Source organism: Dipodomys merriami, unplaced genomic scaffold (assembly GCF_024711535.1).
Source record: "Dipodomys merriami isolate MVZ:Mamm:240054 unplaced genomic scaffold, mDipMer1.0.p SCAF_3, whole genome shotgun sequence".
Classification (NCBI taxonomy): Eukaryota; Metazoa; Chordata; class Mammalia; order Rodentia; family Heteromyidae; genus Dipodomys; species Dipodomys merriami.
In genome coordinates this window covers 58,365,231-58,393,151 of record NW_027204492.1, presented here as the reverse complement: position 1 = coordinate 58,393,151, position 27,921 = coordinate 58,365,231, and the positions used below count along the sequence as shown (strand labels likewise).

Here is a 27,921-nt window from a genome sequence, read left to right as displayed (position 1 = left end):
ATAAGTCAAAAGCAAAATACAATCAACAAACTACTCCCTATGGAGTACTAATTTTTTAAAGCCTGTTCAATGAATAAACTAATTTATTGTTTTTGGGGAAATGCATTTTAAATGCTTGCTCTTACCTAATATTCCAGACTTAGGAATCAAAACTTACTGACTGCATCTCTGTGCTAGTATGAGTTTAGATAGTCCCACATCGAGAATGGAGGTCTGAAGAGTTTAAAAGAAAATTAGAAATGACTATAAGAATGAACTTTCCAAAAAACATTCATGATACTGCTACAATCTAACACAAAAAATCATGAATGCTGGTCCCTTGATTTACTTTTGACCCTCAATGCATTGGGACTAACTTTTTAAAAGATTCTTGAAAGACCCATTTGGGAAGAGCATTCTAGACAGATCCTATCACATAGTCAATTCTATTCTATAGTAAAAAAATAGACCAATACAATATCTAGTGATATGTGACACATTATACAACGTAAGTAGACCTGTATAAGCCACTTTGGTACTCAGCATCCTAAAATCACATAGTTCCTTTTTCACAAGTTCTGTAGGTCTAAGAATCAATGGTAACTTTCAGACATTTATCAGTGTGAATTCTGGAAGTGTGGTGTTGAATTACTAATATTCAATTAAAGACCTGCTCTCAGAGTAGCATTTCAAGACAAAATGAAGTAGACAATGATATTTTTTATTCTCTTGTCTTAAATATCAAAAACATAGGACAAAATACATGAAACAATATTTTTCAAGACATCAGGCAACAAAGGACAGTGAATACTGAGAGATGAGGAATAAATAGTGTATCCACTATAATTGTTCTAACTTACTACCTAGAAAGAGTTTCCGTGTATAATGTAGATATGGATAATTAAAGTGAAGTCCAGAAGAAGACTTCCTGGATTAATGAGATAAAATCACGATTCTGGTACAAGGAGCAAGGAATTAATAGAATAGAGTACTGGAGAAAAGGAAATTTTTGAAAAGAACTTTGGTAATAATCTAATGTGAATGAAATATTACCCTGAGCAAGGAACTAAGAATTATAGGAGCCAACTCATGGAACTCATATTAGTCCATAAACATTTTCTGACCTTCTGCCAGCAAAAAACTTCATACACAGAAAATCAGACAAAATAATCAGAGGGTTTCACTACAACAGTAGAAAAAGAGTAATATCAATTAAATTCTGTAGTGGAAAATAAATTTTAGAAGTCTGTTTTAACATTTTTTTATAAAGTGAAAGAATCAAATTAGTTCAAAATCCCAGATTGAAGATAATTATTATTCATAGCAATACAAAATACTCACTACCTAATAATTAAAAAAAACAACACCAATTCAGTAACAATTTGCCAATCGTGACAAGAGGGAACTTACTACTTGAGCTCAAGAAAAAAACAAAACAAAACAAAACATCAATTCTAAGGCATTAAAAGAAACCACTGACCTCAAAAGAATGAGGTTAGCTCCTATGATCAATAATGAAAATAAATAGCCTCATAATTTTTAAAAAAATGTTGGTTTGAATAAGTAAGAGAGTAATGCTTCAATATTGAGGAAAAATTTGGCCCAATCTAAATATTGCTCTAGCTCCATAAGACAGAACTTAAAAGATCCATAACTGTGGCTGTCACTCAGTATCAGAGTACTTAGTTTCCTAACAAGTATAACACCCTGCAATCAGTTCTCAGCATTAGAGAAAAAAATCAACACCAAACTGATAAAAGTGACAAAAGTATTGCAAGAAAATTAAATTCCCAATGTCTACTATAAATTAAAAATGACCATAGCCTGCCTGTAAGCCTAGCACTCAGGTGGCTCTGCCTTGAGGAAGATTGAAAATTCAAGACTAGTGTGAACACCACATCAAAACCATTTTATGATGCTAATCAAAATGATCTCCACAACATGGAAACAAGAGGATTTTTATGTTTTTTTTTTTAAGTGTACTGTTAGCAGTTATTTATTTTCTTTTTCGTTTTTGTCTCCTCTGGTTTATACCCCTCACCCCCTGTGGTCACAGTTGCTGATTTCAGTATCCTTTGTCTTATATGCAAGTTTATCTGATTTGAGGAAGGGAAGGAGAATCACAGAAATGGTGGGACAAAGATGAACCAATTCAACTGCAATACCCACTAGACACTATGTTGGAAATGAACTTTGGCTGGGAGAAGGCAAAGCTGAAGAAAACGAAGGAAGGGATAAAACTGTTTGAAAAGAAATGTACTCATTACCTTACTTATGTAACTGTCACCCCTCTGTACAACACTTTTACAATAAAAAAGATCCTATCTTAGAAACATTAAAAACAAAGAAATAAGCAAAAAGATCATGAAAATGAACTGCCATGGAAATAGGAAAGAAGTCATGAATAACAGTTAAACAAATGTATATGGACATACTGAAATAAAACTTTATTTATGAAGAAAAGTAACTAGCCAATTTGGCCCGAAGATCATAGTTTACTAATCCCATGTTAAAGATTCATAGTAGAGGCCAGGCGCCGGTGGCTCATGCCTGTAATACTAGCTCCTCAGGAGGCTGCGATCTGAGGATCGTAGTTCAAAGCCAGCCCCAGCAGTAAAGTCCGTGAGACTCTTATCTCCAATATACCACTCACAAAACCAGAAGTGGTGCTGTGGCCAAGTGGTAGAGTGCTAGCCTTCAGCTGAAGAGATGAGGGACAGCACCCAGACCCAGAGTTCAAGCCCCACAACCAACAACAACAACAAAAAAGATCCATAGTAGAAAACACTAAACCAACTACTAAAATAACCAAGGAAAGTGTTAAAATCAATGCTAACAGCAGCAATAAAATGAAATTTAAGAAACAAGAAGCCAGAAAAAGAAAGAAAAATACCAAATCATATGATGCTTAAAAAGTGCAGAAGCTGGGCACTGATGGCTCATATCAGTTATCCTAGCTACTCAGAAGGCTGAGATCATGGTTCAAAGACAGCCAGGACAGAAAAGTCTATGAGACGTTTATCTAAAATTAATCATCATAAATCAAGAAGTGGAGGTTTGGTTTGAGTAGTAGCACACCAGCTTTGAGTGTAGAAACTAAGGGACAGTGTTAGGATACTGAGTTCAAGCTCTAATTCTGGCACACACAGACAAAAAGTGACTGCAGTAGAGGACATGGTTAAAGTGGTACAGTCCTGGCATAACAAGCACAAGGTCCAAGATTCAACCTCAGAACTGACAAAAAATAAGTAAAAAGAAAGAAGATATATTTAATCCTACTATAATGATAATAATACATATATAACAAGATTAACATCTCAATTAAAACACATATTCAGATTGGATAAAAAATGAAGAAACTATTATATTCATTTCCTTAAATAACACAAACTAAAATATGTCTTACTCGGAAGAGCACTTTCCTAAAAAGCACAAGGCTCTGAGCTCACAAGTCCCAGAACTGCAAAAACAGCCCCATATATATATATATAGATAGATAGATAGATAGATAGATAGATAGATAGATAGATAGATAGATAGATAGATAGATATAGATAGATATAGATATAGATATATAGATATATAGATAGATAGATAGATACATGCATATATGCATATGTATGTATAAATAAGGTGAAAGTTAATATATGGAAAAAGACTACAGTAATACTAATTTTAATGTAGCTGGAATGATTGATGTCAATGTACATTTCAGAGTAAAAAAATGGATAAAGTCATCTCATAATGATAAAAATTCATCAAGAATGTACTCACTACCTTATTTATGTAACTGTAACCCCTTTGTACATCACCTTGACAATAAAATTAAAGTAAAAAATTCATTAAGAAGCAACAGATAGTTTATATACCTACTAACAAAAGTTTGAAACACTTTAGCAAACCTTGACAGAAACAAGAAATAAACTAATCAATAATTATAGTTTTTAATCTGTCTCAGAAATTAAAAACACATATAACTATTGCACATTAATAATATTGTTGTATGCAAAACAAGCAGGTAGAAAATTAGAAAAAATATAGCAGTCCTAATTCCAGCCCAAATGAACATTCCCCTGATCTAAAAATATTTATTCTACTTTGCCCAACAGAATACATATAGTCTCCTAAAATGGTGTATATTCTCAGTTCATATGTATGTACTAATAGATAGTTGATCCTGTACCATAAAGAAAGTGTAAGTTTAAGAAGATTCTAGTCAGAGAAAGTGTGTTTCATGACTATAATGACATTAAGTTAAAAATCAATAATAGAGATACTGGAAAACAATCTAAATTAATAACATAAATCTACTCAATGAACCAAAGAAATAAAGAAAGTTATAAAGTATCCCAAATTAAGAAAAAAAATGACATAAAATTTGTGGGTTGACTTGAAAGCAGCAGTTAAAGAGAATTTGTAAATAATAAATACCCATAAAACCTCACATCAATAATCTCAACTTCCATCTTTTGAACAAAAAAAAGTAGTACACAGAAGATCTAATATTAAAGATGAATGTAAAATACAATGGAATCGACACTGGAAATTACAACAGAAAATCAATGCAGCCAAAAACTGTCTCATGCATGCTAGGCAAGCACTCAACCATTGAGCTATACGAGCTATACTACATTCTCAGACCATAAAAGCTGTTTTTTGATTTAAAAAAACTGATAAGCCTTTAACCAGGTTTAGTAGGATAAAAAAGAGAAGACAAATAACTAAGAAATTACAATAGTGACAGCTATGATCTTGCAGCTATGAAAAAAAAAGGAAAGAAAAAAAAGTTAAGCCAGGTGACGGAGGCACATCCTGTAATCCTAGCTACTCAGAAAGCTGAGATCTGAAGATTTTAGTTCAAAGCCAGCCTGGGCAAGAAAGTCTTTGAATCATCTCCAATTAACCAGCAAAAGGCTGGAAGTACAGATGTGGCTCAAATAGTAAAGTACTAGCTAGAATTGAGCAGAAAAAGCTAAGGGACAGTGCCCAGGCTCTAAATTCAAAACCTAGTACTATCATACACACACACACACATACACACACACACACACACACACACACACACACACACACACACACGAGAACAATAAAAAACTTTATGTTTATAAATTTGATAATGATGAAACAGGTATATTACTTATATCAAATTCACAGAAAAACAAAAAATAAATCTAAATCTATTACATAAATTGAAATTTTGGTTAACTACCTTTCTACAAAGAAACTTCCAGGGCCAAAGGGCCTTACTGATAAATTCTATCAAATATGTAAGAGCAATTATTATTAAACGTATAAACTCTTCCAGAAAAAATTTGAAAGAAAAATCCTCCTCATATCAGTATCATTGTACAAAGTCAAAATTATAGTAAACTATTCCTCATAAAAAGAGGCAAAAATGCATAATTTTTAGAAAATGTCATTCAGCAATATTCCAAAAGTGATAATATATCATGACTAAGTGGGATTCATCTACAAATGTAAGGTTGGATCAATATTTGTCAGTCAAATAGTGTAACGTGATCCCACTAGAGACTAAAGTTGAAAATGAAATTATTTCAATAAGTTGAGACAATTTTTATGAGATTTAATACCCATTAAAAACATATTAAGAGACGGGAACTTAGCGTAAGCAAAGTCATACAAAAGTAGCCAAATTGACCTTTAAAATTTATGATGAAATTATTCTTTACTGTAAGGTCAGAAACAAGGCAAGACAGTTTGTGCCCACCAATTTTATTCAACATCAGACTGGAGGCTCAAGAACAAGTAAAAATAAAAAAAATAATTAACATCTATAATGGAAAGGAACTGAAATTCTTTGTTTACAGGTAACAAATTTAAAAGCCTTAGAAAATTAGAAATACAGTAATAAGTTTATATAAATTATATAATATCACTATTCTCAATATTAGAAAAGTCTATTGGTTATCCATTGGTTTGAAATTGAAATTAAGAAATCAATCTATGCAAAACAAAATTTAAACATAGTAACCATTAAAAGATAAATATGAAAAATGTATAAGACATTTATTGAAAACAATTAATTGCCAATAGAAATTAATCAAGAACTAAATAAGTAGAAAAGAAAATCATGTTTATAGAAAGGCTCAATATTGTCAATTTTCTGCAAAGGGACCTATATGTGCAATGTAATCTCAATAAAAATTTAAGAAAGCTTTTTTAGAAAGTAAAAATTTGATTTTTTTGTTTTTTAAATTTTTTATCATAAAGATACTGTACAGAGGGTTAACATAGGGTAATAAGTACATTTCCTATCAAGCATTGTTACCTGCTACTTTGTTTTTGCCCTACCATCCCTTCCCTCCCCATCTCTCCAACTCCTGTCTACCACCCTCCCACCCCCGAAGTTGTACCTCTCATTGTTACAATGGTTCAATCTTATCCTTATTTCAGCATTTTGTTATTTCCCTTCCCCTCCCCAAATTAGAAAAATGTATATGCAAGATGCAGGGCACCAGAATCAAATACAGTGACAACAGGGGGAAGAACATACAAAAGAAACAAAATTGACCTGGAAACAGATAAGAGTCAAACAATATTCCAAAAGAAAGTCAAAAATGCTGAAGGAATGCAATAGCTTACTTCACAATATACTCTAGAGGTACAATAATCAAAGCAGTAATAATCTATCATAAAGACAGACAAAAATATCAATGAAAACAATAAAATAGAAATACTTTCATATATATGGTAAACTGATTTTCAACAAAAATGTAAGATGATTCATTAAAGAAAGGGCAGTCTTTTCCAGTGATAATGCCAGAACACCTGGCATTACTATTTATATAAAAAACACTTCAACACAAACCTATAACCACATTAAAATGAACTCAAATCAGAAATCTAAATTGTTAAAACCTAAACTACAAACCTTGTAGAATACATAGGAGAAAATTCTCAGTAAATATGTGGCAAATATTTTTTAAATAGGACATTAAAAATTAAACCAGGCGCTGGAGGTTCACATCTATCCTAGCTACCAAAGAGGATGAGATCTAAGGATTGCAGTTCCAAGCCAAAAACCAGAAGCGGAGCTTATGGCTCAAGTGGTAGAGCACTAGCCTTGACCAAAAAGCTGAAGAACAGTTCCCAGGCCCTGAGTTAAAGCCTTAGGACTGTCAACCAAAAATTTATGAACTTCTCCTGCTCAAAATAAATACAATTAAGCCATTTAAAAGATAAACCACTAACCTAAAAAAAGTATTTGCAAATAGCATATATGATCAGCGACTTACATCTAAAATAAATGAGAAATCTGTAGTTATTCTGACTTCTCATTTATTTTAAATATAAGTCACTGGTCAATGTGCTGTTTGCAGATACTTTCAAAAAGAAATGTACTCATTACCTGACTTATGGAACTGTAACCACTCTGTACATCACCTTTACAATAACAATAAAAATAAATAAATGAAAAACTCAAAAGGTAGGAAGAGAATAAGCAATTCAATTAAAATGGCAAACGGTTTAAAAAGGTATTTTACTAAAGGAGATAGGCAAATAAGTGCAAGAAAAGATGCCCAACAGCATTAGTCTTTAATGTGATAAAATTTAGAAACACAATAAAAAACTGACCATACCAACTATTGGCAAGGATGTAAAGCAATAAAACCCTTTTAAGCTGCTGCTGGGAAATAAAAATTATATAACCACTTCTGAAAATAGTTTGGCAGTGTCTTCAAAAGTTAAAATATACACCTACCATGTGGCCTAGTCATTATACGCTGAGGTGTTTACCCATGAGAAATGAAAATATATGTCCATACAATCAGCTGTACATGAACTTTTACAGCAGCTTTATTGATAATACACAAAAACTGCAACAGCTCAAAACATCCATCAACATGTGAATAAAGAAATGGATACTACTAATCAGCAAGAAAAGGAATTAAATACTGATACATATAACATGAACAAATAAAAATAATTGTCCTGATTTAAATCAGATAGAAAAATACAAAGTATGATTCCATTTATATAAACTTAGAAAAAAAAACTGACAGAAAGCAGATTCAGTGGGTTTGGTATATGAAGCAGGCATTACAAAGGGATGTCTAAGAAAACTTTTGAAAATAGTGAATATGCTAATTATTTTATTTAAATTAAGATTTCATAGGTATAAATAAATGTCAATTTTTATCAAATTGTGTAAATATGTGTAGTTTACTATATGTCAATTAAATTACAACAATGCTATTTTAAGTGAATAAATTAAGCACTATTACAAGTATAATTTAGGTAGCTTAAGTAACCAAACTCCTAGGCTTACTCCTATCTACTTCATTAAGTTATTCATTACATTTTTACATCTAAGAGAATAATGAATAGCACTCAGAAATGATCTGAGTGACAAGCATATAAAAAAGCCATTAACTGACACAATACAATGAAATATAAAAATTATCATCAAAATTTCCATAGGAAAATATTTCAGTTTCATTTCAATAAAATAAGAGTTAAAATATATAAGTAGACACTCACCTCTTTGGATAATCTTGTGAAGACATCTCCTCCCCTGAGAAAATCCAGTATTAAATACAGCTTCCCTTCAGTCTGAAAAGCTAATTAGAAATGATAATAATAACAGACCAATCTCAAAGGCTTTAAAAAGCTTAATGTGTTTCCTAATTAACGTATCTGTTTAGAATTTTATCACTAAACACTATCACATGGTCTGTTGTTGCAAAACAATCTCAGAATTAAATCCCATGTTTAATCGAGTGTTAAAATAGCTATAAATTCCTTCCTATAATATAATCAGCTTTGTGGCTTTACATGAATACTTCTATGATTACCATTTTCCAAATTCATGAGGCACCACTTTCTACTGAAGTTTCCTTTACTTTGCCTCCCAACAATCCACTGAAAATTTAATGATTCTATAAAGCTTAACATGACACCACCTTTACCAAATTTTTCAGAATTTCTCTCTGTTCACATTTCTCCAAAACATTCTTATCGCCCCATCCTGACCAAAATTACTTGCCACTGCTTTTGAGATTTCACTATATTTTATACCTCTGACAGTACAATTAATTTATTTACATTTCTATGTCCTCTATAGATCATGAATTTTTCATGGTCAGAGATTATATTACTACTATAGCTCACTACATTTAATATGGTGTTTTGCACACAAGAGGTGTTTATTTACGATTCTAATGATATAGTAAAGATTTAAATGAGTCCTTAAATACTACCACTTTTATTTCATTAGGGAAATAATGAATAAAAGGATAATGGATCAGAAATCCTTGGGGACCTTTTATAAATATAACTGGGTAAATGTAAAAATTATAGTATGAATAGAGTTAATATCAGCTACTTCTTAAAAATTAAACTGATACTGACATAATAGATTGCACCAATGATTTAATTTATCTATCTAGCTAGCTCTCATTTACTTCCCAAGAAAACGATAGTGTATAGTCTCTTCCCTGCAATAAGTTATTAAAGAAGTCATAATACAAAGTCAGTTTGATCACAAAGCTTATGTATTCTCCATTACATCCACTGTTTCTTAAATAATATCCTTCGCCTCCTAAGTTTAATAGTTCACATAGACTACTATAACTATATGAGCTTCAAAGAGAACTAGGAAAATAAGATTAATACAGTCATTCTAATCAAACACCTGAAGTTGTGTGTGTGTGTGTGTGTGTGTGTGTGTGTGTGTGTGTGTGTGCGCGCGCGCGCGCGCACGCGCGCGTGTGTGCACGCATGCTGTTCCTGGAGCTTGAACTCAGGGTCTGTGTGCTTGCTGTCCTTGAGCTTCTTTTGCTCAAGACTAGTACTCTACCACTTGAGCCACAGCATCACTTCTGACATTTTCTGAGCAGTTTGTTGGAGGTAAGTCTCATGGCCTTTCCTGCCTAGGCTGGCTTTGAACTGTAATCCTCAGATCTGAGCCTCCTGAGCACCTAGGATGATAGGCATGAGCAAATGGCATCCAGACCTAATTTTTTATATAAATAATTACAGTAGTTTATAGCCTAAGGTCACTGATGGTATAAAGCTCTACAGAAATAGTACTAGAAAAATATTACCCAAATAAGACAAACAACTATAAGTAAAAGCGAGATATTGATATTTATTTTAGATAAATGCATTTCACTGTAGCATAATTCAGTAAATTTTAAGTATTTACTTCTTGATATGTTATCTAAAATATTAAATCTCTGTCATAAGAAAAAATTACATACCATAATGCAATTTGACAATAAACGGATGATTGACTTCCACTAGAATATCCCTCTCCATCTTTGTCCGAACTCTGTCTCGAACTAAAAATTACATAAGAGTTGAATATATGTCACTTATTCACAATTTCATTAATCATCTGATCAACAATTTGCCAATCAAAAACTAAACTATAACATCAAAAATGACTAAATTAGTGTCTGCATTCACATATTATGACAATGTTCTCTGAAAGCCAACAAGTTTAGTTTAGAAACGAGTTAAAGTGGCATAAATAGGTATTTGGCTAATGTGCATTATACATTAGGTTTTAATTGTTCAAATGGATTTATTAATTAAAAGTGAACTTAATAGTATTTTACTACAGTGTACAAGATAGTACATGTATGTATGTATATGCAGGTGGTTGTACTTTCTCCATATGCAATACAAACACTGATAAAACAGGAAAAATGGAAATTAGAAAAAAGAATGCAGATTAATAAAACTGGTAAGTTCTTAGTGAATTAAATGTAATACACCACTTTGCTAAGTATTAATCTTTTACTGTGATACTCTCCCAATAAATTAAGGCATATCTGAATATTAAACCCTAGGATTACTTACTAGCCAGAAAACTTTAATAGTTAACATTATTATAGAATTATTCACCTCATAAAAGCAATGCACAATATGTTTCTCAGATACCATTATTCTTCAAATAAGAGTTACAAAATTCTAATTTAATAAATGTTAATTTTCTACCTTTTAGAGAAGCCTTTTTTAACACCTTCATTGCATAGAGTTGCCCAGCATCAGGACCAGTCTTTTTTCTCACAAGAAAAACCTAAAAGGGGAAGTTAAAAAAGAAAAACAATAGTAGAATTCCTAGTCCAAGCCATTTTTTAAATGTTGACCCTTATGTTATAGGTGTTTAGAAAATTTCAGCCTGTGCCAAGGTGCGCTAGAGTTTCTCCTATTCCTTCCTGTAATGTTTTCAGGGTGTCTGCTTTTTTTTGGGGGGGGGGTCCGGTCGTGGGGCCTGAACTCTGGGCCTGGGCGCTGTCCCTCAGCTCTTCAGCTCAAGGCTAGCGCTCTACCTCTTGAGCCACAGCGCCACTTCAGGCTTTTTTCTTTTTTTGCTTATGTGGTGCTGAAGAATCGAATCCAGGACCTCTGGCATACAAGGCAAGCGCTCTACTACTGAGCCACCTTCCCAGCCCCAGGGTGTCTGCTTTTACCCTGAGGTATCTGAACCATTTGGAATTGATTGTGGTCCAGGGTGATATATAAGGATCTAACTTTAGTTTTCTACAGGTATTTAACCAACTTTGCCAGCACCACTTATTGTACAGGCTGTCTTTTTTCCAGCCTATTTTTTGGCTCCTTTATTGAAGATTAGGTGGCTATAGGTCTGTGGGGTCATTCAAAAAGATGAAAAAAAGGAGGGAATACATTTTTGTTCTATTTACACAAAGTAGAACACATTTTTGTCCTTGTATTTTCTCTAATATGAAAATAGGCTTTCTCCTATAAGTTACACTAAATGAATATACTTAATATTTTATCATGGTCTCCATTGGAAAAACCACAATCTATATGCATACTACTAAAAAAATGTATAAGCCAGATGCCAGTAGCTCATGCCTGTAATCATAGCTACTCAGGAGGCTGAGATCTGAGGATCACAGTTCAAAGCCAGCCAGGATAGAAAAGTCCCAAAGAGAATCTTATCTCCAATTAATTCAAAAACCAGAAGTGGCACTGTGCCTCAAAGTGGTAGAGTGCTAGCCTTAGTACAAAGAGGCTCAGGGATAGCACTCAGGTCCTGAATTCAAGCCCCACAACTGACAAAAAACATTATAGATAACATGGTATAGGACTAAGAGAATTGTTTTTTGTGGTTTTTGGTTTTTTTTTTTATTTTTTTTGTCTGTTGTGGGGCCTGAACTCTGGGCCTGGGCGCTGTCCCTCAGCTCTTCAGCTCAAGGCTAGCACTCTACCACTTGAGCCACAACACCACTTCCATTTTTTTTTGCTTTTGTGGTGCTAAGGAATCGAACCCAGGGACTCATGCATGCAAGGAAAGCACTCTACCACTGAGCCACCTTCCCAGCCCTAAGAGAAAATTTTAATGTAAGAAATAACATAATGAAAGACTAATTTCAAATAGAGACCTCTTTATAAAGCTCAAAGACATCTTTACCTTAATAAAAACCAAATGTTATGACCACAAATTTCCTTGTTGGTCTGTTTTAGAAGTTATCTGGAACTTTATTTTCTAATAAAAAATTAGAGTATTCTTATTATTTAGTGAGGTATGAGAGTCAAGATGGGAAATCACTACAATAAACAAGTGAAGATTAAATTCTAAAGTTACTCTAACATTACTTGTAAACTCAAAAAATACCTCATTTTTACAAATTACACATAGAAAATAAAACCTATATGTATTTATAACGATTTTATTTGTAGGTCATGGGGCTTGAACCCTGGGCCTGGGCTCAAGGTCAGTGCTCTACCATTTGAGCCACAGCGCCATTTCCAGTTTTTTGGTGGTTAATTGTAGGTAAGAAAGAGGCTCAAGGACTTTCCTGCCTGTGCTGGCTATGAACTGCAATTTACTTTTAAAGGGCTGTTTCTTCTCCTTCTTCTTCTCCTCCTTCTCCTTCTTCTTGCTTCTCCTCCTTCCCCCTCCTTCTCCTCTTTTTCCTTTTGTGGAGGGGGGAAGGAAGGCACTGAAGAGCTAACTTAGGTCATTGCAATTGCCAGGCAAGAGGACTTCCAATGAACTTAATCCCCAGCCCTGTTTCTTTATCAATTAGTAAACAATGCTTATTCTCTGCCACAACCTGCCAACACAAGTTCTGATCATTTAAACTGAAATCATTTAAACTGAAAATGCATAAAAGTACCTAAGTTATTCACATAAAATTATAGACAATAAAATTGTTAATTTTTGTTTATTTTTTCACTGTTAAATAATTTTTTCTTCTTTCACAAAATATATCTGACATTTCATATCATCAATGTGGTAATTATGCACCAGCAAAACAGGGAGGGCTCTTCATGTAAAATGTATGACCCAGTATTTGCACCCTTTAACAGATTCAGCTATTACAGCTCAATCATTTATCTACCTATATTCCTGCACTTCATGCTATCTCTGTTGTTTTCTCTGAAAGTAAAACTTTAGATTAGTCCTAAACTAAAGGGGCAATTCAGATGAAAAGTTTTCACATATTCACTGTAGTACTGCTCACACTTTTTGAGTAGAAGAACCAGTCTTTTTGTTCCTTTCTGGGAAGCAACAGATTTCATCCATTGAAATTGTTTTAAGAAAGGTATAATGAGACATGGGGGGGGGGGATAAAAGAGGTGATTTTGATATAGGAAATTATGATGAATGAAAATAATGCAATGAAATCCCCTATGCAGGTGATACATGCTAACAAATAATTTTAAAATTAATGTGTATAAAACTGGTCTGTAAAATTGCTGTAAATTTCTAATCCTTGACTCTGTTTCTATTATTCATAGAGAACTAATAATAATGAACATTTCATGTCACACTTGTTGTACACTAATGAAGACAGTTCACAAATTAACAAATGATAAGTATTTAACAAATGCTAGGTTTTTAATCTATATGAAACAATCTTTGAACCGGAATTTTCAGAGTTTAAACCAAACCGTATATCTTAGAAATAATCATTATTTCTGTGTAAAGCAGACTAACAGATTAAAAGTACTATCTTATGTCATTTTCTTGCTAGTTCAGGATTTTTAATCATAGAAGTGTATTTTTCAAGCTAGGTTGGAATAGATATACATAAAAACTAGATCTATCATGGGGTCCTAAATGCTATGTAATATCTAAATGCTATATAATACCTATATTAAGCTACAGAAGTTACAATCACAGGGCTTATTTACTAACCTCTTTCTTTTATCAAGGTTTCATTTATTGATAAACAGACTTGTACATATCTGTACAATTGCTTTAAGAAGCAGGCCTTGCTACTTTTAAGCATAAAATTGAAAGAATTTTCAAAAGTAAAAAAAAAAAAAACCTCTTCAAAGCTAAGTAAATCATATTAACTTTAAGAATCATGATCAAAGGTTGTACTCAGTTTTATTGAGGATGTCAATTAAATGCAGCTAACCCCAGATTTCTTTTTCATAGAATCATGTGAGCACAAATGCTAAGAACAAAGGGGTCATCTTATCAGTGATGCTCCTACCACAGCTATCTATCAGTCTCTTCAGGAAAACAATTCTCAATCTTTTTGTTTATATCAAAAACACCTCAAAATCTTAAAAGTTAATAAACGGTTTTTGAAAACCATCACTTAATATTTTATTAATTATTTAAAAAGCAAAGGTTCAAAGTTTATAAAAACTTATTTTTAAGTCCCGGAGCTAGACCTTTCTATCCAAAAGAAAAAAAAATATAATTTTGTTTAAAGCTGGCATCTAGTGGCCCATACCTGTATTCCTAGTTACTTAGGAGACTAACATCTTAGGATCCCAGTTTGTAAACAGCCCAGGCAGAAATGTCTGAGAGACAATTATCTCCAATTAATCAGTAAAAGTCTAGAAGTAGAGCTGTGGCTTAAGTGGTAGAATAACAGAAAATCAAAAGGACAGCACACAGGCCTTGAGCTCCAACCCCAATACTGGCAAAAAATAAAAATATACTTTTTAAATTTATGAATGTATTATTTGCATAAATTTTATTTGGTATGTGATATAAAAAGAAGTTCAATTTGACAATACTGAATATGCTCTGTTTTTTAAAGTAAACTAGTAGGTATGTAAAAATTAGTTATATATTAGTAATTATTAATAGCATTCCATTTGGTATGCTTAGAACATAATTTATATGCAACATTCATTATGATAACATTAATTTCTAACCTTAAAGTATAATTTTAATTGCCTCTAATTTTACTAGTATCCTCTCATTAAATACACTATAAAAACATTTACTGTCAGGAGACTTGATATGAGTTAAAAATTCCATTTCTTGCATTTTAATAATGGAACCTTTGAAGAAAAACTTAAACAATACTCTGCAGTCCAAAGTTTCTTGGAATTGTTACTACATTTATCTGATTCACAGGCTTGGCCAAATTCCTGAATAGGTTCAGCAGCTAACAAGTCACTCCTACACAATGCCTACACAAATGATGCAATCTAGACAAGCAAGTATGTTCACAACCTAAGAAGCAAAAAGAAGGCCACTTCCTTAATATTTCTTTGGTTGGTATATTACATAAATCACTATTCTGTGTTTTAGTATTAGGAACGTAGAAAGTAATTTAATAATATTTTTGTTACACTAACATTCTTGCACAAATTTAAGTGTTTTCTAGAGTTAACAACTACAGTGACAATTTGTCAGCCTGATATTATATTCAACATGGAGATGTTATTAACATTTTTTCATTATGTTATACAGTATTGATTTTATGAAGAGCCATAAAAGATATTTCTCTGTTCAGTTTGATCTGTACATTTGAATATATGGGCTTCTTTTTAATAGCTTCCAGAAAACGGAAGTCTTCATTTTTGGCCTACTTACAGAAAATTTGGCATCCCTTATGTCATATATTTAAGAATAGCAACATGTATTCCTGACTTCATCTAATCTTTCCAACACTGAAATTTCTGTTGTATCAACATTGTCACTTACTTTTAACTTTATTATATTTACTACTCATGTCTGAAAGCCTTAAATGTTTTCTGGAACAATGCTAGACTAAATGAATAGATGAATAAATGTATATACAAACCTAAAAACATTTTAAAGCCCCACTACTTGTTTTCTGGTTGCTAATTGAAGGATCTCACAGACTTCCTTGCCCAGGCTGGCTTTGAACCATGATCCTTAGATGTCAGCCTTCTCAATAACTATAATTACATGCATGAGCTACCAGTACCCAGCTTGTTTGTTTGCTTTTCCATTAAGCATTTATTAAGCATGTGGACATTATATATATATATATATATAAATTATCACATATCTTTAAATGCTAATTACTGATAAATGACTAACTGTAAATATTTTTTCAAAACCATCACTTTTATTATTAAAAATCCAATGTCTACAAAAACATTTTAAGTCCCAAGCTAGACTTTTCCATCACAAAAGCAATTATATATATATATATATATATATATATATATATATATATATAGCTGGCAGCTGGTAGCCCCTGACTATAATCCTAGTTACATAGGAAACTGAGATCTTAGGATCCTGATTTAATTTTCATAACTTAGATTTTAGGTATATAAAAGTCAGGAACCAGATCAACATACTTTTTGCCCAAGAAACATGTTATCAAGCATTAAGTAATCAATGCTTAATAATGAGAGTACGAGTTAGTTTTACCCAATTTTGCTTTATTCAAAACTTAAGTTCTTTGAAAGAAAGTGTTTCATATATCACCCATCAGCTCTTCTTCTACTTTATATACTTCTGTTCTAGTTTTCTTTTTGATGATAAATGAACTCATGAATTATAAGGTATAAATTCCAACTTCTGATATAGAGCTAAGAAATACAGTGATCATGATGCATTGTAGTTATAAACTGATTTCTTTAGTTGAAAGCTCTTTGTACAACTACTTAAAGATAATTTTTTACAAAAAGAAATATAAATGACATCACCAGGTAAGAGCAAGCTGTGCTGTGACAATATGAACAGAAAGGCCAGAAATGCTATTTTTATAACAATTCAACTACCTTTATTTAGGCCAGTAAGAAAGGATATAGCTATGTATTTTCTTAAAGACATGTAAACGCAAAGGATTAGAAAACTTTGACTACTATAGGGAAGTATTAGAAAATATGAGTAAAGAATAACAATAATAAAAGTCAATTTTTAGACATCATTTGATAAATTTAAAAATGAATTTAATGTATCAGATTTCTATGTCTGTATATATAAAGCTACATATACATATAAAAATAATGTTCAAAATAAAAAATGTATAAAAAGTATTTATTACCTTTCCAAATGATCCCTGACCAAGAACTTTGAGCAACTCAAACTGTGCAGGATCTGCTTTCTCATATCCTTCTTTTACGTGATTTGTGATAGGAATTTCTTTAACAACACCTTCATCCTGTAAAAAAAAAAACAAACAATACTTAAATGTAATTCCTTTATCTTATAATTAGTTTCATTCAAAATTAGAGATTATATAATACTCTACTCCTTTAGTCAAACATAGCTTTGTAACAACATACACATAAAGCACCGTCACCAGTTTCCCTACTATATAATTACTTGTCAATTGAGGTATATGAAGTAAAATTTATGCTTCAACTTTCTAATTAGGTAACAATAAAATGGAAGTATTAATGGCCATCTCAAGTCACTCACTAAAGTCTGATTTATAAGGAAATCAAGATATAACCTTGTGTATTATAGGGCACGAAAAACATTGTAAACCTCAAAGTCTTTTAAATGGTATTTACAATATACTTTTAAACAATTAAATATCCAGTTAACCACATATAAAGGAAAATGGCATAGTTAAAATTTTGGGCCTAAAAAATGTTCCCAGACCATGACCCCTTTTACTGAAAATGTAAATTTAAGTCATATTCCAGCTTTCCTACTTTCTAGGTCAGGTAAAAAGGAAGCCACACTTGGGGTATTTGTGCTCCTTGATACAGAGCTGCATTCAGCTGTGATGACTACACTTAAGTGAGTTGTAATTTTGATCCATTGAGAAAAAAGCGCAGTATCTAGGATGAAAAAAATCTCAGGTGCATTGCATATCACCAAATACAGAGCTAATAGAATATCTTATACTATACTTTGACTATACTATTTAATGAAAAAATTGTTCACACGGCTAGTTAATCACAATGTCTACAAATCTTCATAGCTTTCCATTACACCATATCAATTCTGTTCTGAATGGTATGATTTTTACTGATCCTTCAAATAATTGATAAATAAATTATAGTTGTGGCCAAAGTGGACAAGATTATAGTTCCAAATAAGGTAGGCTTCATGATAACTAAAATAATGAAAATGTGACATAGGTGGTCAGAATTCTGAAGAATTTTGAAGGTAGAGGAAGGTTAGTTTTAGGTAATAGGATCCATTACTAAATAAATTAATAATTAATTATGAAGGCATGTGATTCATTTTGCTTATATATCAAAATGATATATCACCAGATAGTTTTAAGTAGTCTGTGATTTATACATGTTTTCTTTTCAGTGGTATACAGGTTTAAACTGAGGGCCTTATGTTTATTAGGCAAGCACCCTGCCACTTGAACCCATGTGACAGCCCTGTTTGTTTTAGGTATTTTCCAGTTGATTTTAGTTATTGTCTGGGCTAGACTTGAGACTTAATCTCCCTCTTAGACCCACCAGGCAGCTGGGAATACAGAGGTACCACCATGCCCAGCTTGTTTGTTGATATAGGACCTGGCTTTTTGCCTAGGCTGACCTCTGAACGTGATCTTCCTAATCTCTACCTCTAATGTAGCTGAGATTACAGGTGTGAGACATCATGCCTGAACTATAAATAATTTCTTAAAAATAAATAAATCTGCTGAGAACTATAGGTTAGAGGCCAGAGGGGGAAAAAATGACCTGTGATTCCAGTTGCATTGGAGGTGTAAGTAGATGGGAGGATCATAGTCCAAAGAATTAAATAGGCAAAAAGTGCAAACACTTATCTAAAAATAACTAAAAGCAAAAAGGGATGGAGGCATGGCTCAACTGGTAGGGTGCCTGACTATTGAGCACAAGGCACTGAGTTAAAGAAAGTCTCCATATTACAAAAAAATCAAGAACTTAAAAAAATGTACATGTACATTCATTGCAGATGTTCTAGAATTATATTCGTGACATATTTTCATGTATATGACACATATGTATTTCAAACATATGTATCAAAGAAAATAATGTATATTGTAATCAATATAATGACTAAGTGAATTTCTGTCCTGTGGGAAAGACGAAAAGTCAGCAAACTTTTTAAGTTTTGTTCCTTGCTCTACCATGCAGCCTTGACCAAATCACAAACAACTTTCTACTTCAACTCTCTCACATGACAAACAGGCTTTGGTAAATGGAGCTCTAAGGTCTTCCTCTATGCTTGTGACTTCATATTGGACCCAACACATTATTTATTGATGGTTAAGAAGGCCCTTCAAGTCCATACCTTGAATAAGATCATTTTTTGTTGTTGGTGGTCATGGGGCTTGAATTCTAGGCCTGGGCACTGTCCCTACACTCTTCAGCTCAAGGTGACCACTCTACCTCTTGAGGTACAGCGCCACTTCCAGTTTTCTAGTGGTTGATTGGAGATCAGAGTCTCACGGATTTTTCTTCCCAGATCTCAGCCTCCTGAGTAGCTAGGATTACAGGCTTGAGCCACCTGTGCCCAGCTTAAGATCATTATTATAAGCATGAATTATAATGACATTCATGTTTTATAAAGTATTGAGAAGAAAAACCACTCTTAATTACTTTCACCACTCTTAAGAAAACTGTACAAATTAAACGGTTTGTCCAATGTTCCTTCTTCTCTTTATTAAAATCCATACAAGCCTACAATTGTGGTAGCTACGAGTGGCTAAAAAGCAGCTGGAAAGCAGCTAACAGGAAAATGCAGCTAGATGAGAAAGACTATACTTCCTAATACATAGCCACCACAAAATGTTACACTATGACCTAACAACTTATCATTCTCACTGGCCTGTAAGCTTATTGGACGGAGGTATTAACCACATTCATCTCTGTATTTCCAATGCCTAGTATAATATTTGTTTGATCTCATGGGAGTAGAAAACCAAAGAAATCCCATAAATTTTATAAAAGGAGAAAGAAGGCATACTTTAAAAAACAAAGGGGTCCAGTGGAAGATGGCAGAGGAGAAGGTGGAGGCTAAACAAGTTCTCGCATAGAAAGCAGTCTTAGTGTTCCAGTGAACAGTCCTAGCTAGAGAATCACACCAAGTGTGCAATTACAGTACAGAGAGTTTGGCCAGAGAGGAAAAATCGAGGCAGCTTGGTCAAGGAGACAGATCTGAGCACTTGCCGGTAGCCATGACTGCCAACAGTGGTGGCCACAGCAGCCATAGCAACAGAGAGAGTCCAGGACAAAGTCTCCAGGTGCTACATGGGAGTGGATTCTACACACCACAAGCAAGAACTGACAAGGAGAAGAAATCTTCATCCTGGTAATCGCAGACCAGGGACAGCACAGGAACCAAGAGTCTGGCATGAGTAGAACTCCGGCATGAGTAGAACCCTGACATTCTCACTCCTTCTCAAGAAGCAGAGGTGGGAAGGAAGCCCCTCTCCCACCACTGGAAAAGATCTCCATCTCTGATACTGACAAAGGCCAGGCCAAGAAACTTGGCCAACTTAGGCCTTGGAAGAAAACAAGAGGAGCCATTCAACAGGTCACAGGAACATGACCTGACTTTCCAGGCTCAACTCCTCCCAGGGTAAAGACACACTACCCAGGCAGTGATAGCTCCGCCCCCAGAGGAGTGACTTTCTTCACTGGGTAAACATAGCCAGAGGCTGCCCCTCCCCACTAGCCTTGACAAACAATTGAAACTCAGTAAACATAGACCCTGAGAATGGCTCCAGGCTGGGCTCTGCTAGTGTCTCAGGAGCTAGCCCCTCAGGGAAAAGCTACTGACTGCTGATAGGCTTCAACCCTACTCAGAACCTAGCCTCATCACAGCATCTGCAAACTTGAGGAAACAACTATCTCCCCCCTTTGTGATACTCAAAGCAGATCTCCCTCCCACTGAACTAGCCTGGGAGGAGGATCACTAAGTCCTGGGTAAGTCAGAGCTGGCGGCCTGCTAAAACAAAGTGAATTAAGAAACCAATCAAGCCACAGGAAAACAAAACACCACAAGCAGACCAGACTCCACCAAGAGACTGGATATGGACACAAGGGATATACAAGATCTTCCCCCACCCTCTACAAAAAAAAAAAAAAAATCAAACAACGCTTTTTCTACCATTTTGAAATTTTTAATTGTTTTCTATTTTTCTTTCATAATTTTTATTTTAGGTGTGTATGTGTGTGTGTGTGTGTGCTCTTTGTTTTTAAATTTCTTTTGACCACTTGGTCATTTGGTCATTTTTTTTCTTCTTTTTCTTTTTTTGCATGACTTAATTGCTGTTCTGCACATCCCCAGATAAATACCCATCATCAGTTATTAGACCTTGTCCTTCATTATGTACATACTTAATCCAGACAGTTATTACTAAATTCACAACCACTTAGGCTTAACTATTTTAATAGCAGTATTATTTCTTTATGCCTATATAATTTTAAATTTAAAATTTTTTATTTACTTTTTCATTTTTTCTTTTTATCTTTCTCCTCCTCTCATCCTAACCTTTTCTTTTCTCAATATCATTTCTTTATACTTACATACTTTTAATTGTTTCATTTTTTTAATTTAAATTTTTGTTTTTCCATTTTTTCTTGTATTTTTATCTCTCTCCTGTCATTCTATCCTATCTATTTCCCTCTCTGAAATTAGGACTTGGTTAAATTCACTCTCCTTTTACCTCTCCACATCTCTCTAATCCTATTTTTCACCACAATTCTCACTAAACCTAATAATTTCTGATGAATCCCTCTTTGATATTCTTAGCCCATAAATCCATAGTTGTTTGATATTGAACAGATTGTATCTGTTGAACTAGATTGTATCTACAGCCATTTTGACTGTGCAACTACAGGACTCTGGATGATGCTTGCCTTAAAATGGGGTTCTAGCACAAAATTGGTGTTATTTTCACACCAAATGGGCAGAACAAGCTGGAGCAACACAAGAAAAATGGCAAGTCCGGGTATCTCAACTCCATTCAGAATAATCACGTGACAGAACAGTTAATGAATAATCGAGAGGAGAGTTCCCAAAAAGCTCTTCAAACACTACTGGAAAATATGGTGAATGAAAAGACTGAAAACCTGGAAAAGACTCAGTGTGAGCTTGAGGCAAAGCCTTAAGAGCATGATGAAGCTAAACAAAAATTAATACTGGAATCGTCAGTATGAGGAAGCTACTCAAAGATTAATACAGGAATTGCATGAGCAGGCTGAGAAAAGTCAAAGAAAAAAACAGGAATTGCATGAGCAGGCTAAGAACATTCAAAGAGAAATACAGGAACTTCGTGACCAGGCTGAGAACAGACATAGTAAATTATAGGAATTGCCTGAGCAGGCTGAGAACAGTCAAAGAGAAATATAGGAATTGCGTGAGCATGAGGAAGCTAATCAAAGAGTAATACAGGAATTTTGTGAGTAGAATGAGAATAGAAAAAGATCAATAGAGGCATTCATGGAATAAATAAACAGACAGCTGAAGGAATCCAGGGAGACCAGAAAGGGAATGCTGAATGGAGCCTGACAGAAGGAATGGGAGTCCAAGGAAACCATAACCAATCAACTAAGTGGTTTCAGAATAAACACTTAACACCAAATTGAGGAAGTAAAGAAGTTCATACAAGATCTAAAACAAAGCTCCAACAAAGAACTTAGAGCCATCAAAGCCGACCAATTAGAAGGAAAAGAAATAAAAAACAAAGTATAAAGTCTTGACAGTAGGTTAGACAATGCAGAAGATCGAATCTTGAGGAAGGTTAGACAATGCAGAAGATCGAATCTCGAGGATTAAAGACAGCCTAGATATTATAAAGAACTATCCAAGACAAATCTAAGAAATATATAGATCAATTCAACATTTGGAAGGCACCATCAGAAAGCCTTATCTGAGGATAATGGATTTAAAGGAGCACCTAGTGACAGAAGTTAATTGCCTAGGAAATTTATTTAACAGGATCCTAGCAGAGAACTTCCAAACATGAAAAAAGATAGGCCCATTAAGATACGAGAGGCTTTTAGAACCACAAATATACCAGACCAACAGGACATCCCACCATCACATTATAATCCGAACAGGATCAATTCAGACCAAGGAAAGAATCCTTAAAGCTGTCAAGGAGAAAACATCAATCACCTATAAAGGGAAACCAATGAGAATAACCTCAGATTTCACAGCAGAGACAAAACAAGAAGAGCCTGGAATGATGTATGTCATGTCCTAAAGACAAACAATTATCAACCAAGAATACTGTACACAGCTAAACTCTCCTTCATAACTGAAGGTCAAATAAAAACCTTCCATAGCAAAGAAAAACTGAAACTATATCTCCAACAAACCAGCCTTACAAAACATACTTAATAATATCCTACACATAGAAAACCAACAAGAATACAATAAAGGCCAAGAAGCTGCACCCAAACTGAGAATCCAACAACCATAGGATGAACCCACTTGTCACAGCCCCCAAGAAGGTGGATAACATGGCAGGAAGTACCAAACACCTCTCGGTCATAACACTCAATATTAATGGACTAAATTGTCCAAATAAGCGACATAGACTGTCTAGTTGGATTAAAAAAGCAAGATTCTTCTATCTGCTGCCTTCAGGAGTCACAACTTGCCCATAAAAACACACATTTTGAAAGTGAAAGGCTGGAATAAAATATACCAAGCAAACAGCCCCCATAAAGAGGCAGGAGTTGCAATTCTAATATCAGATAAAATAGACTTCAAATTAAAATTAGTGAGTAGAGATAAAGAAGGTCACTACAAACTAATTAAGGGATCTCTCCTTCAGGAGGATATTACAATTCTAAATATCTATTCACCAAACAACTGAGCACCCAAATTTATACAAGAAACACTATATTCCCTCCAAAGACATTAATTGTCGTGGACTTTAACACACCACTATCCCCATTACATAGATCTACTCGGCAAAAACTCAACAGGGAAACCACAGATCTAAACAACTGCATAGATCAACTAGATTTAACAGACATCTACCAAATATTTCACCCAGCAACATAAGAATACAAGTTTTCCTCAGGAACACACAGAACATTATCCAAATTAGACCACATTTTAGGTCACAAAGCAAGCATCCCAATTCAGAAATACTGAAGGTATGTCCTGCATTCTCTCACAGCACAAGGGAATAAAATTAGAACTCAGCTCCAAAAGCCACCAAAGAAAATCCTGTAACAGGAGGAGGCTGAACAACACACTGTTGAATCATAGAAGAGATTAGAAAGGAAATTCAAATGCTCATGATATTCAACAAAAATGAACACACAAATTACCTGCTCCTCTGGGACAAAGCAAAGCCAATACTCAGAGGCAAGTTTATAGCTCTGAGTTCCTACATCAACAAATTGGAGAGATCTGAAACCAACAATTTAATGAGACATCTGAACCTCCTTGAACCTCCTGAAAAAGAGCAGCAAGATAAACCCCAATCCAGTAGACAGAAAGAAATAATTAAAATTAAATCAGAATTTAACAAATTAAAATCCACAAAAACCATAGAAAGAATCAACAAAACAGAGTTGGGTCAGCAAAAAAAAATAGACACTTAGCAAATATTATCAGAAAAAGAAGAGAACACACCCAAATAAACAACTCAGAGATGAGAATGGAAACATCACCACAGAAACAATCAAGATTCAGAAAACTATAAGGGAATACTTCTCAAACCTTTATGCGAATAAGTTTGAGAATCTAAAAGAAATGGATGATTTCCTAGCAAATATTAACATGCCAAAACTAAACCAAGATGAGTTAAACTAACTGAACAGGCCCATATCAAGCACTGAAATCGAAACAGCAATAAAAGACCTCCCATCTAAGAAAGGCCCAGGACCGCATGGATTTACAGCAGAATTCTACAAGGCCTTCAAAGCAGAACTCACACCAATACTCCTCCAAATCTTCAATGAAATTGAAAGAGAAAGTTCACTATGGAACTATTTCTATGAAGCTATCATAACACTCATCCCAAAACCAGGCAGGGACTCATCAAGAAAGAGAACTATAGACCCATTTCTTTGATAAATATCAAAACAGCTTGGTATTGGCATAAGAACAGACCTCAGGACCAATGGAATAGAATTGAAAACCCAGAAATGAACCTACAGACCTATAGCCATCTAATCTTTGATAAAGGAGCTAAAACAATAGAATGGAACAAAGACAGCCTCTTCAGTAAATGGTGCTGGCAAAATTAATTAATCACCTGTAGAAAACTAAACCTAGATCTGTATATATAACCCTGGACCAGAATCAACTCCAAATGGATCAAAGACCTTGGAGTCAACGCAGACACCCTGAAAACATTACAGGAAGGAATAGGAGAAACCCTAGGTCTCCTTGGCACAGGCTGAAATTTTCTTAATGGAGACCCAGAAACACAACAAATCAAAGAAAGGTTGGACAAATGGGATTGCATGTTATTGCAGAGTTTCTGCACGGCAAAGGACATAGCTAGCAAGATCAATAGAAAGCCCATGGATTGGGAGAAGATCTTCACTAGCCATACAATGGACAAGGGTCTAATATCTAAAATATACTTGGAGCTCAAAAAATTAAATCCCTCAACAACAAATCTTGAAAGAAACAACTGCTTGATAAATAAGTGGGCTAAAGACTTAAAGAGAAACTTCTCTGAAGAGGAAATAAGAATGGCCAACAGACACATGAAGAAATGCTCAACATCTCTAGCCATAAAAGAAATGCAACTCAAGACAACACTGAGATTCCACCTCACCCCAGCTAGAATGGCTATAATCAAGAAATCTAGTAACAACAGATGCTGTAGGGGATGTGGCCAAAAGGGTACCCTACTGTATTGTTGGTGGGAGTGTAAACTTGTTCAACCACTCTGGAAAGCATTATGGAATTTTTGTCAAAAGACTCCTCATAGAACTCCCCTATAACCCAGTAATCCCACTTTTGGGCATTTACTCAAACGATCACAAACAAGGTCATACCAAAGCTACCAGCACAACCATGTTTATCACAGCATTATTTATCATAGCTAAGATATGGAACCAACCCAGATGCCCCTCAGTAGATGAATGGATCAAGAAAATGTGTTAAACACACACACACACACACACACACACACACACACACACACACACACACACACACACACAATGGAATTCTATGCCTCTATCAGAAAGAATAGCATTGCCCCATTTGTTAGGAAATGGAAAGACTTGGAAAAAATTATATTAAGTGAAGTAAGCCAAGCTCAAAGAAACATAGATCCCATGGTTTCTCTTATTTGCAATCACTAGTATATGTCTGGGACAAGCCAAAACGGTCAGATAAGATGATGTTAAGCAAAATAAATCCCAATATATGGACACAAGTGGTTTTGTCTTTCTTTCTATTGTTTCTAATGTATTTATAAGGTACCACGTGGATTTTTTTTGTTCCTTTGTATGTCCCTCCCCCATGGTATAACCCCCCCTTTTTTTACTGTTTTTGATGTTGGTATAATTTCAGGAGGGGAAGTGAAAACAATAAATTGTTTAAATAGGGATAAAGGTTGACCTATTGCAACAATGAGATATACCAGATGCTATGTGGAAAAACGAACTTTACAATTTAGGTGTAGGGAGGGAAAGGAATGTAGTTGAGGAGGTGGGAGAGAAGGGATGGTAGGGGAAAACAAAAGAGGAACCAACAATGCTGGATAAGAAATGTATTCATTACCTTACTCATACATAATTATAACCCTTTTGTACAGTATTTTCACAATAAAAAGTTATTTTAAAAATTTAAGAAAAATAAGGTTAGATCTTAACCAAACACATAAAAAAAGGTAATTGTGAGATAACTGGTATGTTCACTTGGTTAACTACAATAATCACTGATCACCAAATATATCTATATCTATATCTATATATAATATTTTGAAGTAATGTTAGCCAATGAAACATCAAAATTACTTTAAATACATTTTTACAAAACAGTAATTTATTTATTTTTGTCATGCGTGGGGCTTGAACTCTGGGCCTGAGCACTGTCCCTCAGCTCTTCAGCTCAAGGTTAACAAAGTCTACCACTTGAGCTACAGCGCCGCTTCCGGTTTTCTGGTGGTTTATTGGAAATAAGAGTTTCACGGACTTTCCTGTCTGTGCTGGCTTTGAACAGCGATCCTTAGATCTCAGCCTCCTAAGTAGCTAGGATTACAGGCATGAGCCACTGGTGCCCGGCTGTAGTAATTTATTTTTAATACATAAAATAAATAGAAAAACAGGCGGTCCATTCTGGCTAATGGAATTGTGTTAATTTGGACTATAAGTTTATGATAACAGTACTTCTAAATTCAACAAAATAAGTAAGGTTTCCTTAAAGTATGAGGAATATAAACCTTTTATTTAGACTGTTCATGATTGGTATTATATTCATCACAAATGTAGGATATAACCAAGTATCTGTACTTTTATAACACTAACATTAAAACTTCACAAATTTCCTCTTTAAATAAAGACGTATCCACCTGAGCAAAAAACAAATACATATTCTATTACTAAATTACGGTTCACTTGCCTTTAAGTGGATAATTATCTATAATGTTCTGGCTTCACATAAGAACCACTTGTAGAGGAAATATCACTTAATATACTTGTTTGGATCTTACTTTCAAAGGCTACAGTTCAATAGAACTCAGTTGGGGCTGAAACATTTGCATTTTTTAATTCCCACGGTTTATTCTGATGCACACACAGGGATTGAAAACAATATATCTAAAATAAGTAGAGTTATATAGACAAACAGAAACAAATACAATATATGCACAAATATATAAGAACAAATACGTATTCACA

The 27,921-nt window shown here is 34.0% G+C and overlaps 1 protein-coding gene across 4 annotated transcripts in view; it reads right to left on the bottom strand.

Annotated features, from left to right (window-relative positions):
- Rps6ka6 (ribosomal protein S6 kinase A6) overlaps positions 1–27,921 on the bottom strand; it is a 116,607-nt gene that overhangs the window by 48,439 nt on the left and 40,247 nt on the right. For all 4 annotated transcript variants that reach the window (XM_070040126.1, XM_070040124.1, XM_070040123.1 and 1 more), the window contains 4 exons: positions 17,199–17,315; positions 10,945–11,026; positions 10,203–10,283; positions 8,482–8,561 (listed from right to left, as the gene is read on the bottom strand). In XM_070040126.1, the coding sequence (XP_069896227.1) occupies positions 8,482–8,561; positions 10,203–10,283; positions 10,945–11,026; positions 17,199–17,315 (360 nt within the window). The remainder of the gene's footprint in view (positions 1–8,481; positions 8,562–10,202; positions 10,284–10,944; positions 11,027–17,198; positions 17,316–27,921) is intronic.